The following is a 17,676-nucleotide window of genomic DNA, read 5'->3' on the forward strand; positions in this document are numbered from 1 at the left end:
TCAGCATTTCTCGTGAGCTCTGGCATTTATCTCTTCAGTGGTCACTTCGGTTTCAACTTTTCAATTCCGGGATTGTAATAACGGGATCCTGAAAATCCCGAAATCGTAAAACTTATAGCAATTGACATCCCTAGCAGGCACTACAGTCATATATTATTTTCATGCTGAAAATTTGTAGTTTATGAAGCTTTGGGAGTAATCATACTCTTCCAAGTCTCTCAAATCTTACTGAAATTCATAAAAAACTCTTGAGAGAATTTTAAGAAAATATTTACTTTGAAAATCAAGATTTCAATTCGGTGAAACCAGCTGAGAATCTGGTCAGTCCATAAGTTCGTGCGTTTTTTAAAGGTGGTTTTAAAATTAATAAAAAAGATGTTTAAGGTATTTATTAATCAATAATATTTTTCCTTCATCATTTTGCCTTCCCAACATTTAGACAGATTTTTAATTCCCTGCTCAAAAAATTGTTTGTCCTTAGAGCCAAAATACGCTTTGATATCCCTTTTTATAGCTTCTTTTGAGGAGTACTTCTTGTTACTCATATGCGATTGAAGTCCACGGAAAAGGTGATAGTCACAAGGTGCAATATCCGAAGAGTATGGTGGATGCGGCATTAGCTCCCATCCGAGCTCGTTCAGCTTGCCTAATGTTTGCCTTGCGGTATGAGGTCTTGCGTTGTCGGGGTGAAACAAAACTCTGCGTCTATTCACTAAAGGCAATCGATTTTTGTTAAGTGGCTCATTCAGACTTGATAGCCGATGGGAATAATAATCAGCAGTTATTGTCTGGTTTGGTTCCAGATATTCATAATAAACAATACCGGCCATATCCCACCAAATAGACAGGAGAATCTTCTTGGGGTGAAGGCCATCGCTAGGGGTCGGTTCTGGTGTTTCATCTTTATCTAACCAATGGCGTTTGCGATCAGGATTATTGTAAAGGACCCATTTTTCATCACCAGTAACGATACGGTTAAAAAAACTTTCATTTTCAAGCCGTTGTAGCAGCTGAGAACACACATTCACTCTCTGCTGAAGGCTGGCGACGGAAAGTCTATGCGGAACTCATTTTCCCAGCTTTGAAACCTTTCCCAACTGAACCAGGTGCCTGTGAACTGTTCCATGCAATGAATTTAAACTCTACGCTGTCATAACGACTGTCGAATTTGGCTCAGCTTCCACGAGTTCGAGCGAGGCGTCGGAGTTAAAGACTTCAGGACGACCAGCCGGCGGGGCATCCTTCACGTCGCAGTTACCACTTCGGAATGTTGAAAACCACTTTTGCGCAGTGCTTACACTCACCGTATCCTCCCCGTGAACAATGTTTATTCCTGCAGCAGCAGATGTTACCAGTTTTATAAAAAAAATACAAAATATGCCTCTTATACGCGTTCGAAGATTCCATTTTATTATTTTATTTTTTAACATCTCGTGCTTCTATTCGCGATTAAAATCACTTGTTGAACGCCCAATATATCAAAAAAAATATATACAATATATAAATAGTTCCGTTATATTCCGCGAATACTTTTTTGTATGCAAAAATCGTACAAAAGTGAGATTATGGGTAAAATACGCACGAACTTATGGACTGACCTGATACATAAAGTGAGTGGCACACAAAGAAAATATAAAAATAGAAAAATTATTGCATTTTAAATTCCAATAATGAAACTTCTAAATTCTGCTTGAGATGAGCCCAAAATTACTTTAGTAATAAAATTAATTTATCATTAAATAAAAACTAATTTAGCACCAAAGAAATTGTGTGTGTTTTTCTCGACTTCATCTCCTACTAAACACTTAAAATTCAATGAAGAGAGTAAATGAAAATTTTTTTTTAAATTTTATTATTTCCACTTGAATATTTCGCGATTTGTTTCTTAGAACTTTCCTTTCTTTTGAAAATATACAAGATGTTGTTGTTATTGCTGTATGTATGTATATAAAATATTTATATATATAAAAAAAAATAAGAAAAAATGAAAAACAATTTTATGAACAAAGAAACAAATGAAAACGCCCAATTCTTATGAATGAAAATTTTTTTAAAAACACATTTCACCTTGCGTGCCACACAACTGTCGTCCACTCGCCAACTTGCCCACCCCAATACTTCATGTAAACGGGAGCATTGTGCAGCAGTGCGACAGCCGGCAGCAGGGGGTGTAAAATGTGAGAAAAATAAAATTTATTACAAATACTTGTATGAAAACACGCTACAATTGGCACTAGCATAATTGCATAATTTGTTAATATAGAGAATTTAGGCATAAGTAAGCATAGAATTAAATGTGTATGTATATGTTTAAGGAACCAGCTGCATTACTGAAGGAACTTACAAGTTCGGTTGAAAATATGAAAATGAGTAATGAAACTGAAATCACAAATAGTTTAACACACCCAATGGAAAAAAGAATAATACAGCCTAAAGGTGAGCTACAGCAATTTGGCAAATTCACAGTCGATACACAAAAACAAAGTACACTAGTGACCTTTTTTTCACTGTCAAAACGCAAAGGCCAGTTTTTCAGTAGTGGTTTATGCTTAGTATAGACACGAAGCGGATTTAATATATGTATACTTAGTGGGGTATTCCTTTTGATTCAGAACAGCTTTTATTCGGGAATTCATAGATTCTAAAAGTTTTGCTGTATAATCGGAACTAATTTTATTTCATTCTTCGTGTAGTGCCCGTTTCAGATCAGATGCATTAGAAATACTGTGGTTTCCTATTTTATTTTCCAGCACTGACCACAAATTCTCAATAACGTTGAGATCTGTCCTCTGTGCAGGTGTCTGTACTACATGTGGGCAGTTCCAGATAAGCCAAGTTTTTACAATACCAGACGTATGCTTGAGATCGTTGCCTTGGTAGAACCTAAACGAATCCCTAATGCCCATTTTATGCGCACTTTGTACTAAATTATCTTTTAGCAGATCCAGATAAACCTTTTTACTCATGTGTCCTTCGATAAATGTTAAAGATCCGACGCTTGAATAGGACATGCAACCCCATGCCATCACACTGCCCCCGCCGTGTTTAACTGTAGTGCGCAAATTACGTTGTTGAAGCGCGGTGTTTGCTTTTCTCCAAAACGCAGGACTTACCATCAGACCTGAAAAGGTTAAATTTGCTTTCATCCGCAAAAACAACGGACTTCCAGCACGAAATGTCTTAATTCAAATGTTGTCTGCAAAACTCTATCCTTTGTTTTCTATTAATCAACGGCTTGTTTCGGGCAGTCCTTCCATGACAATTTTCTTCGCGCAGATTTTTACGAACAGTTTCAGGGTTACAGATCTTGCCTAAGTAATTTTCGACTTCGTTCGTTCATTCTGGAGCGCTTAAATCTTCTTTAACTTTGCCAACAATTCACCTCTTATCTGGAGCTCTTAATTCGTGTTTTTCTTTAACTTTGCCAATAATTCACCTCTTATCTGCATCATTGAATATTTTATTTGTCGCAGATCTGCCCTTATCTTCTATTCTGTTTTCGTGGCGAAACCTTTCTACAATTCGCTGGACAGTTAAGGAACTAATAGCAACGATTTCTGCAATTTTTCGATGGCTTTTGCCCATTTTATAATGACGAATAACGTCTTCCCTTGTTTCAAGTGAGATTCGTTTTCCCACCTTAAAAAATTTAAATTTTACATTCAGTACATACATGTCTCATTACAAGTCGTATAAATTTTTGAAGTGAAACCTCTTAGGCGTCGATAGGCGAGCGAGAAAGGAGAGTAAAATTTCAAGGCCATGCAACGTTTTAGGCATTTTCGTTCCGCGAGAGAGAAAAAAGATGTAACGTAAAGGAAAAGGAAAGAGAGAGCTACTCCTTATATAGATATGTCTTAGATACACTTAGGCTATTTTTCCTGAGTGTTTCTTTGTGGTCGACCCTTATTCGTTTTTTGTAAATTTTGTCTATTTGTATTCTCTGCAAATGTTGTGAATTTATTTAGATATATATTCTTTCTCTCTCTCTCTCTCATTCTCTTTCGGACCTCTTCACCTTTCTTTATCTGCCTTGAAAGTTTCATTTCTGTTATGTGTACTACGCTATACGCACTTTTTTTTATTAAATTTAATAAACATCCAGTCATTTTCGTTTTTCTAAAAAAGTATTACGTGCATCAAATAAGCAGTGAGTCACTCACTCTACATATCTAAGTATGATACCATAAAATGGTTTGCGTGAGCATAACTCTCATTATTCTCAATATTATGCCGTCGAGCCTGTACGATCGCTTCCACCGAACGAAATATTCATTTGAAATTAAAAAACTCGATTTTGGCTGCTCAGTATTTGCTTCCAAATAAACGACCACAATTATAGACGAACAGGCAGCTAAAGAGCTCTGAAATTAAACTTAATATAAATCTGCTGGGTAAACTAATTTAAACTAGCACTTAAAAACTGGTCATTATGAAATCAACTCATATTTTTTTATGCTTGTTGATTCAATACGTATTTTGACTTTTTGAAAAACACAAATACAAACATCAAATTGTAAGCATTAGCAAGTCAAATAAATCAGCAAAATGAAATTGAATATATGTAAACACTCACTGACAGAGGATACCTAGAAGACTTAAACAAATAGCTGATAAAGCGAACCTAAAACAAACAACCAAAATAATATTTTTAATTCGAACAAAAAGAAAAGCAAAAAAGTTCGCAGTAGTAGAAATGGCAGTTACCAGAAAGGCGATAAAATACAAATAAATATAAAGAAGTTCAATGCAGAAAAACTCGAAAAAAATCACTGCATTAGAAGAAAAATGTAAACGCTAGTAAAAAATTTAATTTTCTTAACGTCCAATATGGAAAACTTGCGCAAGAATTCTGTGCTTAATTTTTTCGAAAAATGTACTTACTTACCACCTATGACACTTCGCACCTCCTCGCCATTACACATCAAAAGTACCTAAATATTTGTTGTTAATGTTAAATATTCACATTGTTGTTGTTGATTGTCATCAAATCCTATTTGAATAATTTTACACTAACAAATTTAAATAAATATTTATTTAACTAAAAAAAAAAGAGCAGACCATAAAATTTACCATAATCATCTCCCAAAAAGACAAAGAAACCAAGAGTACTTAAAATATAATGAAAAAAAAATGATATTGTACAATATAATAAAAAAAAATAATATGATAAAAAAACATTAAAAACTAATTACGAAAAAAAATATTGAGTAAATTTTGTGAATTTTATGTGTGCAAGAATCTTATGTGTAACTAAAAGTAAGTTATGATCGAAAAAAGCAAATGCAGAAAACCAACTTCATTTATTTCTAACTAAATATTGAATGCAACTGATTAAAGAAAAACTGGAAAGTGTGGAAAAAATTATAATAATATTAATAAACAATGAACACAATTATAAAAAAAAAATTAAAATGTTTTTATTTTGGATGGCAACTTCCGTCTCGTCCCCACTGTAAGAATGGGCAGAGCGCGCCAAAATGTATGCAATAAAGTACGAAGGCAGTTGCTTGGCGTGCAATATCTGGTACTTAACAAAGCGAGAGTAAAAACAGTGCAGCGAAAACACGAAAAGCAGCCTTTAGACCCTAGAATGTCAGAATCTATAAAAAAAAGGTTTGGCAGTTTAGCAACTTTAAAAAAATTCCAGAATTTAGATATTTGGTCTCTAAAATAGAAAAAAGACACAAATCAACTGCTCTGCTGCTGCTACCTGGCCAATGTGCCTTGATAATTAGCAAATATGTGACTTTTTGACGTTTTCAGTCAAAACATTTTTAAATATTAGGACCATTTTTTTCCTTGTTCACTTCTCTCAGCAGCATAGGGCTTCGACAAGACTCAGTCTTGCGTTGGTTTCGTTAATCTGTTTTGCATTCTGGCAGGGTAGGTGATTAGCCTGCCGCTACAAGTCCAAAGAGGAGGAAATACCCACGTGTCGTTGCTTAGGAACAAAGCCATCTAACTACTTGAAGCGCCATCTGTGCTTCACATTTTTCTGGCAGAAGGATCGCACAGATGATTGAGACGTGTGTCTGCGCTATTACCGCGATCGCCCGCTTCCTTTTGTGGCGCCACTGATGCAATGTGTAACTGTGTGTTTTTCTTTGTTTTTGTTTTTTTTTTGGCTGTTACACTAGGGCCATAGCACTTCCTAATAAGCGGGACGATAATGATAAACGCAATCCAATCGACATGAGCGGGCATCTTTGCGTAAAATCGCCCAAGTAGTGCCATAAGACAGGCCAAGCTGTTGAGATCGGCGCCGAATCGATACTTCCTAGTCTTCGGCAAAAATTTCATTAACAGCCGGAATATTCTATTCACTTCAGGCTGTACGTAGTCTAATAAGTCGGGAAGCGATTTGTAAACGTTGTGGAGGCGTAAATCTTCCCATGATGAAATATCAATGAATACAGAAAAAAAAGTATGTATTTAGTTTTACAGTAGTCACGCGTGATCTGTCAAAAAAAAACCCCATAATAAAAAGAGCCCGCAATCTAATCACCCTTTATATAGCTTTACCCGAAAAATTAAAAAAAAAATTTTATAATAATTCTAAAAAAATTCCAGATATTTTGCCTTAAAAAATCTACATATACCAAAATTTTCAAAATTGAATAAATCTTAAAATTAATTAATTTTGTTTTAAATGTTTTCAGCTTCCGTCATTTTATACGCAAGCTCACAAACACAACAATTTTCAGAAAAATTTACTATAAACTTACAATGTATTATTGGCTCGCTGTTGTTGTTGTTGTTGGAGCAGCAATATTAAACCCTGTCAGTTACATTGGTAAATCACCGGTTGTCTCCGTCTAGCTCTTCTAACGGTAGGTCCAGGAAACTTGCTGATCGACAGGTTGGGTCTCCCTCTGGACCCAGAGGGATGTTAGATGAGTGAGTTTGATGGGGCATATGAAAGGAGCATATCTTTGGTATGTCGTGGTCAATTCTGGAGAGGTAGGAGTTAAACTTGCTACAATACCCAGAACGTAGTTGTGCCAAGGTTACGCGGGCCTCTCGGGATAGCTTGAGCTCTTCATCTGCTGTGGGTGGTGTTTAGACTCCAATTACGACATCCGGGGGTCGAGAGCTTAAGAAGGTGGAAAGGATCTCCCGATGAATGTTGTTTATTGCCTGTCTAAACACTGTCTGGTCCAATATCTCGCCGGCGTAGTTGAAGAGATGCTTCCTGTCATGCCTGAGAGGCGGCTCTGATTCAAGCAGGTGTCTACATGGGGGAAACTTGCGGTATTCCCATATAATTTCCATGGCAGCCGGTTCTACGTTACCGGAATGACTCGGGTTTTTCCCGACCAAGACCGGCCGCTCCAGTAAACTCTAGCCCCGTCTAGTAAACCGTACCTCTTGGAGCGCTCTTATCTCCCGCTGAACCACAATTACAATGAGCATATTGGCATCAGCGCTTGGGAAATCGACTTCGTCAATGCACTACACTAATGCACCTACCCTAAATGCAAGGCAAAGTCCAAAATAAACGTAGACATAAATGTTTTTGGTGGCGCTATCTTTTTAAGGAGGTAGCGCATTGGAAGTTACATCCTTAGCTGACTACCAGTGAAAGCTTGGTGACATTCGGTTCAATCAAAGCGAAGTTATTGCGTCTAAAGTGTCGGTATGTTTGATTCATCAGTGCAGAAATCAGTTTCGAACAAAGAGCTAATATCAAATTTTATTTTAAAATCGGATACATTTGAATTGATGAAAAAAGTTTATGCCGATGGTTGCCTATCTCGCACCAGAGAGGTTTACACATTTCAGAGATGGTGTGAGAACATAAATGACAATGAACATAGGGGTCGTGCCGCACAAAATCAGTAATCACTGAAAACTCCATCGAAATTTTTCGTAAATTTATCAAAGATGAACCGAAATCATCGATCAAATTCATGGAATCGGAGTTGAATATCTCCAAAACATCGATTTATCGCATTTCAACTGATAATTTGCACTTACGAAAGGTCTGTGCACGTTTCAGTCCGCACGGACCAAAAAGTGCTCAGAATTCAACATTCGAAAGACCTCATTAAAGAGGCAAGAAAAGACGAGAACTTCCTTTACAACATTGTACCTGGTGACGAAACGTGGTGTTTCTAACATGAACCTGAAACTAAGCGTCAAAGTGCCGAATGGAAGCTCCAAAACGAGCCACCACCCAAAAAAATCGTGTTTGGAGAAGTCAAAAATCAAGTCGATGCTCATTTGTTTTTACGCTTCCACGGGAATTGTCCACAAGGAGTACGTGCCAAGTGACCAAACCGTCAATTCAATTTTCCATCTTGGCGTTTTGAAGCGTTTGTTGCATCGCATTCGTCGAATTCGCCCTGAATACCGTGAAGGAGGAAGCTGGCGCGTATTGCATGATAATGCACCATCTCATCGATCCACTCTTTTGACTGATTTTTTGACTAGAAATCGCATTTTAACTATCAATCACTCAACGTTTTCGCCTGATATGGCTCGCTGTGACTTCTACTTATTCAGAAAATTGCACTTGGCTATGAAAGGAAAACGTTTTGCGTCCGTAAGGGCCATCCAAAAGGCTTGTAGCGACATCCTGAAGGACATCCTGGTCAATGACCTGAAACACTCGTTTGAAAAGCTTTTAGATCGCGCAAAATAGTGTATCGAGGCCAGAGGTGACTATTTTGAATAAATAAACTCGAAGGCATCAGAACTAAGCTCCTGATGTTTCTACTGGGTTGGCAACTAGGTAAATGCGGATTTCACTTATAGATGGCTTCAGTTGAATGTTTAGGTTTGCAGACGTGGTACAAATGTAAAACACATTTTGTTCTTTGATAGTTGACAATTCAGCTGTCAACCAATAAGAAAAGTTTTTTGATCGGTTGCGTAGTTTTCGTTTGGCTCGTTGAAAAATGGAAAATCGAAAGAACCATTTTCCTCATATTTTGCTTTTTTATTTCCGCAAAGGGGAAACCACATCACAAGCTCATAAAAAGTCGTGTTTGTGCTGTTTATGCTGACGAAGCCTTAAAAGAGCGGCCATGTCAAAATTGGTTTGCCAAATTTCGTTCTGATGATTTTTCACTCAAAGATGAAAAATACTCTGGTTGTCCAGTTGAGGTTGATGACGCCCTAATCGAAGCAACAATCCATTCGGATCGTCACAGTACAACACGAGAGATTACAGAGAAGCTTCATGTATCCCATACAGGCATTGAAAATCACTTAAAACAACATGACTATGTTCAAAAACTCGATACGTGGGTTCCTCACGAACTGAAAGAAATGCATTTAACGCAACGCATTAACAGCTGCGATTTGCAAAGCAAACGTAATGAAAATGATCCATTTTTAAAACGACTGATAACTGGCGATGAAAAATGAATTGTTTACAACAATATCAAGCGGAAGAGATTAAGAAGAAGGCCAGGTAAACCAATTCAAACAACATGAAAAGCTGATATTCATCAAAAGAAGGATTTGTCACCAGTTTGGTGCGATTACAAAGGAATTGTCTACTTTACCTTACCAACCAACCGAACGATCAATTCTAATGTCTACGTTGAACAACTAACGAAATTAAACAATGCAGTTGAAGAAAAGAGGCTGGAAGTGACAAATAGAAAAAGTTTCGTATTCCATCATAAGAATGCAAGGCCATACACATCTTTGGCCACTCGGCAAAAATTAGTGGAGCTTGGTTGGAATGTTTTGCCACACCCAGCATATAGTCCTGATTATTTTTTGCACCATCTGATTACTTTTTGTTTCGGTATTTACAAAACTCCTTCAATGGTAAAAATTTCAATAATGATGATGATGTCAAATCGTACCTGATTCAGTTTATTGCTAATAAAAAACCAGAAGTTTTATGAACGTGGGATTATGATGATGTCTGAAAGATGGCAAAAGGTCATTGATCAAAATGGGCAATACGTTACAGAATAAAGTTGCTTAGTTCCATGAACAAATTGTCGCTGGTTTTACGAACTACATAACCCATATGGGCAAATAGTATATTGAGAACACCGCGAAGTGAATTTTTTTATTTTATGTAACAACTTTATTTGTTTACTTAATATTATTTTCGTGCGTTCATTTTATTTAGTTTAGTACTACGTAATTACTTTCACATTTTCATATTTTTATGCGTTTCTATTCATTCTATCATACGATTTACCTATGTGAACCATTAACTTATATCACATTACAATAAATTAATATTAGATTAAAAATGTTAAGTATTCATAAGCATTTGAAATTTTGTATTTAGAATACGTCGCTCAGTGGCGCAATGATTTGCTATAAATTCAATGGACAAAAAATATTGCGTAACACTTAATTATTTTTACTTTTTGCATACACTTTTTTTCTATATTTATTGTCAAAGCCTTGCTGGTTTTGTTGTTGCTTCAATGTTTTTAATTTTTTTTTTTTTTTTTTTTTTGTCATACTTCTTAATAGAATGAAATTAAATAAGAAAATTGAAGAGGTGCTTATTTATTTTCTCATTCTCAAGCCATTTATTACGTTTGATGTGAAAATATTTATTATCCAACTCGCAACATACACATACACATTCGAGGAGATTTTAGCGAAGAACCGAAGAACTAAATAATAAATATACATAGTAGGGCATACATAGCGAAAAAAAGTCGATTAAAAGAGAAGCTAACTAGTGGAAAAATGCTATTTGAGAAGCGCTCGAGTAACTGGTTTGACATTTGAAGTTTTGAGTATTGAGTTCAATTACAAGTATTTCAGACATTTTTGAACTCTAATAGCTGCAAAGATTCCAAGACGCATTCATTAAAGATGATGGCAGTAGACCAGCAACAACGTTTGTACATTGGAATGTCGTGATCCGAGAAAATACAGAAGAAAAAAAGTAGAAATAAAGGGGGCGAACTGCTTTGATTAACCAGCATTAACTTCAATCAATGCGCATTCATTGAAGGTGGTGGCACTAGACCAACAACAATGCTTTGTACGTTTGATTGTCAAACAAATCCTTGGCAAAATAGGAAGCAAAACATGAATTAGCTTTGTTTCATTCTGGGCTGACAGCCACATGGACGCGGCGAAAGAAAAAAAGCAAATCAGCTGATTTACCGATACCACCTTTAATAGATTCGCCTTGATTTCAAGCGAGAAGCATACGACGCTAGTGCGAATGGAATGACTTTCCGTTATGTCTTTTGTACTGGCATCCGAATATACACGGCAAAAGTAAAGAAACAAATCAGCCGGTCTACTGCTTTCACCTCTAATGGATTAGCCTTGAAAAATTGTAAGTACCCAAAATTTCAATGCTTGCTCTCACAACTTAGCTTTAAAAGAACTACTTTTGCTATTTTAAACATATTTTTTGTATATTTTTCGTTCTCTGAACTCTACGAACATAAACTTTAGAGCTTTTAGAGCTTTAACTATCATTCAGAAAATGCCAAAGGTTGCGCATATCGCAGTGCCGCTACTCGGTTCTCAGTGAATTTGAAAGCATTAGCTTTTGAGCCAACAATGATAGAATACAAGCTTGCGTCTTCCGAATTCGCTGTGTCGTCAGGACTCATGAATATACAAACAAAAGGCAGAGGAATTATCTGAAGGGCGAAGCGTGATCGAAAGCAAAAGAAACTACCAAGCGCAAGAATTTATGCATTGCCACGGCGTCCTCCGCATAAAAATGCAAAAAAACTGCATTTGGAGGATTTATATTCATTTACCCTATGATCAAAAAGTACCGGGAATGTTTAATTTAAACGAACCGCGCACGAGGGAACCGACTCATATTTTTTCTTATGTTGGTAGGACTGTAAGACACACATCTGCCACTTTTTAGCGCCATCGGATCATTAGTGTCTGCCTGGGTAAACAATGCTTCGATGTTGCATGATGATATAATGCGCCATCGCACCGAGCCCAAATTGTGCTGGATTATTTGACCAAGTAAATACCATCGTGCCAGCACCGTAGTAACCTGATATGGCCCCGTGCGACTTCTTTTTGTTTCCCAAGTTGAAGTTACCACTTCGTGGAATGAGATTTCAGTCGATAGAGGAGATCAAAGAGAATGCAACGAAGGAGCTGAAGGTCATCCCTTCGTCGGCCTACCAGCAGGGGTGCATGGAGGACTGGGTTAAACGTTGGCACATCTGTGTTGCTTCAGACGGATCATATTTGGAAGGAGATAAAATAAATTTGTTTGAAATTTAACTCTATTTTGTTTTATTCAAACATTCCCGGTACTATCTGATCATAGGGTATGCTTTCACGCGGCTTAACAGGCGGCACTTCATTTTCATTAGTTTGTTTAGTTAGAATCTCACAAATTACAATATTCACAAGCCATTCTCTGAATTTTCAACAAGTAATTTTTCCTCCTTTTGTTTGTTTCGTATTGGAAAGGGGCTTGACGTCAGACTTGAATAAAGTAGCTAGGAAAACTTTGGGAAGACGCCACATTCACTGCTCAATTCGCCTTGTTCGGTACGTTTGATTGTCATGTATTGGTCAAAGTATTGGGAAAGTATTGGGAAAGTAGAGAACAAACAACAACAAACAACTTAATCTAACTTTTAATTTTTGTTTATGAAGGCTCACCACCTGACACTTTATCTCTCGAACATTTCATCTACAATGACGTCACGGCAAAGCAACGCTCATTTTTTCACTTCAATTTGTGCAATTTTGTATTCTATCATTCTCGAGCCTCAACTACACTACGCAACAAGCAAAAGGAAGTGGTGCTGGAGCGTGCGCACCACTGCTTCAAGGCATGTTTCCAGAGACATAAACCAGTTACTATTCAGAAAATGCTTACAGCTCTCATTGTCAAGTTAATAACAACACTCACGCATACTTAAAATAGTTCAGATAATAGTTAAATAGAAATTAAGATAGAGACAGAGAGGGGAGAGAGAGATAAAAATTATATATATAAGTAGAAAATCTAACTTAATAATGAGCTCGTTAATTGTTGTTGTGTAGCTAAATCTAAAATTATTTTACTTAAATCGAACTAAAAAGTCAGTCGTTTTTTCAGAAAATCAGAAAAACTTCTCAGGCGACAACGCTTTCCAGGTACGGCATACGCTGCAGTCGCTATCAGTGAGCCTGCGAACTGCACGTTGCACTCTCTAGCTGCACCTGAGTTGTTCTTGTGGCGGCTGCTGTTGTTGTTGGTGGTGGTGGTGTTGCTAGTGCCGCTGTAGATGTCGCTGCTGATGTTGCTGCTGTTCCTGTGGGCATGGTCACTGCGGTGCCATTGGGTGTTGTTACCGCTACAGCGGCTATTGTGGGCGGCATCAGCGCTGCTGCGCCCAATGAACTCAACGTAGTGCTGGAAGCCGCCTTTTGATTGGGGAAAAGAACTGAATAGGCGGGCGGTGGGTCTAGCTCCTCGTAATTGGGGGGCGCAGCGCTGCTCGATTGTAGATCACTACCAGTGCCAGCGGCACCGTTCTGCAATGCTGCTTCGCGTTCATTATTAGTTGCGTGCTGGGAGGCAGAGGCTGAAAATGAACGGATGGTTTGAATGTGAAAGCTTAAGCGACAACAGCAAACTGGAAGGAAGGAAGGCGAAGGAGCAAGAAATTAGTTGATTCAAAATTATGTTAGATAGCGTGAAGGAAGTGACGACGATAGAGTGGTAATTGATGAGTCGGGTATTTGATGGTGGGATCGAGACGATTAGACAGGTTTTTTAAAAGATTTTTCATGCAGATGAGTAAATAGAATTGGAAAAAAAAATTTTATTAGATGTGAGTGGGCGTGCATTGCATAAGATGTTGGTCAGTTAAAGTTTAAATGTTTTAATGGCGAATTTCGTTTGTGGAACATGTTTGCATAGCGGAGGACATTGAATTACATATGTGGAACATGTGTTAAGGGAGATGTACATGAATTGCACGTGTTATGGTTTGCATGTAAGAAATATATTTGGGTAATATTATTAATGTGTTGTGGAAGGTACCCATTTGCGTTTTCGGTTAAGTGTGGAAAGTTTTTGATGTTTGTAAGTGATGTGTGTTGAATAACATTAATTTTTGTGGAATGCGTTGCAAATATTAGCACCACGTGTATGAAATATGTTTGTTGTAATGTGAATTATTTGTGGATTCCATGTGGGCATTGTGGACCGTATTTCATAAATGCATGATTTTGTATTATGCGACAGTAGTTGAGGGTATTAAAGTGTGGATGTTATTGAATCACAATACAATTGTGGAACGTATTTCGGAAATGCATGATTTTGTATTATGAGACAGTAATTGAGGATATTAAAGTGTGGATGATATTGAATCACAATACAATTGTGGAACGTATTTCGGAAATGCGTGATTGTGTATTATGCGGTGGTAGTTGAGGGTATATAAGTGTGGAAGGTATCGAATAACAATACAATTGTGGAACGTATTGCATTTTATGCGTATAAAGGATTTGTGATATTCGTGGTTTCCCGTTTTGTAAGTGTTTTGTAGAATTCCAAAAAATTCAAAAATTTATGTAGCGTAATTTTCAATAATGGAATGCAATTAAATTAAGAAAATTTCATAAAAAAGTGTTAATAGTTTAAGTTATTTCATATCAATGTTATATGCACAATTTTATTCAAAGAATTGCACGTCAAAATGTTAGAATTGATCAGCAATTGGATAGTGGATATTGGAATAAGGATTGGGAAAATATGCCAAGAGGAAATTTTTTAGTTTCAGATATTAGTGTATCGCGTGTGGATATTGTGGAATACAGCGTGTTGTTTACAATTGTTATTTAATGTGATGAACGAATTGAGAAAAAAAAACCAAAATAAATACAATTACTGAATTAAATAAGCTTTGGAAATTTAAAGCTCCATAAGCAAAAGCACCAAATCCCACACAACTTACCCCAAAGTCCACAAATCAACAGCGCACCACCGCACAGTAGCATGCCCAGCATAAGATAACCCCATGGACCATACTTCGAAAGATCCGAATTGAGGCCAGAACGTGTTGAGTTGCGTCGATGATGACCCGTGCCCGTGCTTTCGGTGGCGTTTTCAGCTTGCACTGTGGTCCCAGCAGCAGTACTATTACTATTTTTGTTGACATCATGCGCCGATTGACCGATTTGCTTTGACTCCACTTTACGCAGTGTGGTGCTATTCACCACACCAGCGCTGCCGCTACCCTCCTGTGTAGATGTTGGCTGATCTGTGATCGACGTGGCAGAAGTTGTCGTCGCATCCCCATATGACGGCACATCGAAGGCAAACAAATTTCGAAAAACTTCTAAAGCAAAATGTTCGAAAATGTCCGTCTCCATGGCGGGTGGGATCGGTTCGCCGTAGCGTCGTCGCTTCCAACACATTTCATAATCCTCATCGCTATCGTACTCATTGCTAATCGGACAATGACGAATACCATCGCAGACGAGCTCTTTGGAAATGCAAAGTATGGGTTCATCGCTGCAGACGAAGGGAAGGGAAAAATCGCACAAGGAAAAAAATTATTAATTTTTATTTTTGCATCCATTATATTCATTCACGAATCCCCACTTACCCGATTCTCAGGCATTGATGCTTGTTTTCACTGCGACACTGCTCGCCTTTGCCCAAAGCTGTGACCATCAATTTGGAGTGCAAGGTGTGGTGGTCGTGCTCCCAAACAATCCGCACGCGCCCATGAAACAGACGCACAGGATCCTCCATATCCGGCGCTGTGTCTTCCAGTAGGCAGGGGTCTAGACGCCATTGAGGTGTGTGGAAGTCCAACGAGCTGAACTGTGGAATTTGTAAATAAACAAACAAACGAAACGCGTGTCAATTATATTATTGGTATTCCAGGCTCTGCTTGATTACAAGATATTTACATGGGAATGCTTGTAAGTAACACATGAGATATGTAGGTGTGTGTTTATCTCTATCGAATTGTTGGCAGATTAGAAGTGACAATCAATATAATAGGAATTTTACAACAAAAACTCGCAATACAACAATAGAAATATTTCACAGAGCGACTTCTCAGAATAACATGGCTTCATTTAATTATGCTTAACGCGCTTCAAATGGAATATATAAAAACACGCTCATACATATATACACACATACACACATACATGCATGCCTACCGTCATTTATTGATTAACTAATTCTTTTTATTTCCACAACAACAAACTTGTTTATTCTATACGCGACGAAGACGCAAATCGACATAATCGCAACGTGATCGTAATTAAATATTGAATGGACCAAAAATGTGAGATGTTTTCCTGGAGCACGCGCAGAAAATATAAAGGGCCTAGATGTTGTTTTAAAACAAAATAAGTGAAAATTTAGATTCTTTTAGATTTCGATAGTTCGTATTTCGATAGTTGTATTCAAAATACGGCTCTTAAGGGGTTGCATACGTCCAGAATTAAAATAAAGCGATTTTTTTCAATATTTCGAAAGTATAGTATGATATCTTATGAATATACTGTGCAATTTTCATGCGTAAATTCCCAATATTACTAGGTGTGTTCAAAAAGTATCTCCAATTTTGTGTTTTTTTTTTAATTATTTACTTATTCAATAATATCTATTTTGTCCCATTCAAAGTAATCCCCATGAGATATTATGCATTTGCGCCAACGTTTCTTCCAATCATGGGAGCACTTCAAAACATCAGTTTTTCTTATCTTGCTCAGCTCCTCCTTCGATGCCGTCTTTATCTCGTCAATCGTAGCGTAGCGTCGTCCCTTCATGGGCCTCTTCAGTTTCGGGAACAAGAAAAAGTCACAGGAGACCAGATCTGGGGAATATGGTAGCTGTGGCATCTTAAGTGTGTTGTTTTTGGCCAAAAAGTCGCGCACAAGCAACGACGTGTGAGCAGGGACTTTATTATGATGCAAGAGCCATTTTTTGTTCTTCCACAAATCCGGGCGTTTCTGGCGGATTGCTTGCACAAATTGCGCATAACTTGCAGGTAATACTCGTATTCTTTATTGACCGTTTTAGCCTGTAGCAAGAACTCATGACGCACAACGCCCCTGCAATCGAGGAAAACGGTAAGCAAAACTTTTGCATTCGACCGAACTTGGCGCGCTTCTTTCGATCTTGATTCGTGCGGCAGCTTCCCTTGAGATGATTGAGCTTTGGTTTCCATGTCATAACCAAAAACCCACGATTCGTTACCAGTTATGACCCTCTGGAGCAATTTTGGGTCGACGCGTTTGGTCGAAAGAGTCCAACATCTCATTAGCAATGTTCATGCGATGCTGCTATTGGTCGAAATTGAACAGTTTTGGTACGAATTTTGCGGCGACTTGTCCATGCCCAAATCATTGAAAAACATCGAATGCCACGAGCCAATCGATATGTCTTAGTCCGAAGCAACTTCTCTAACGGTAATTCGACGATTTGCCAATATCATTTTCTTCACTTCATCAATTTTTTCGTCTGTTGTTGAAGTGCTTGGGCGCCCGGCACGCTTTTCGTCGTTTACACGTTCTCGTCCTTCTGAGAACATTTTGTACCACCGATAAACGTTGCTTTGGTCCAAAGTAGCTTCTCTATATGACACAGTCAATATTCGGAATGCATCCGCGCACTTAATTTCGTTTTGCACACAAAATTTGATACAGGTTCTTTCATCCATCTTTTTGAATAGGTAAAAATCGAAAACGAGCCGGAGCGGGTTCCGCACGCTCCTGTACCTCAAA

General features: G+C 37.7%; 1 protein-coding gene across 1 annotated transcript in view; it reads right to left on the bottom strand.

Moving 5' to 3' along the window:
- Positions 1 to 10,333: 10,333 nt before the first annotated feature.
- LOC128868083 (uncharacterized) overlaps positions 10,334 to 17,676 on the bottom strand; it is a 106,438-nt gene continuing 99,095 nt past the window's right edge. Inside the window, exons 3-5 of the mRNA XM_054109815.1 lie at positions 15,537 to 15,757; positions 14,883 to 15,442; positions 10,334 to 13,505 (exon numbers count right to left, since the gene is read on the bottom strand). Coding sequence (XP_053965790.1) covers positions 13,099 to 13,505; positions 14,883 to 15,442; positions 15,537 to 15,757 — 1,188 coding nt within the window. The 3' untranslated portion in view covers positions 10,334 to 13,098. The remainder of the gene's footprint in view (positions 13,506 to 14,882; positions 15,443 to 15,536; positions 15,758 to 17,676) is intronic.

Source organism: Anastrepha ludens, chromosome 6 (assembly GCF_028408465.1).
Source record: "Anastrepha ludens isolate Willacy chromosome 6, idAnaLude1.1, whole genome shotgun sequence".
NCBI lineage: Eukaryota > Metazoa > Arthropoda > Insecta > Diptera > Tephritidae > Anastrepha > Anastrepha ludens.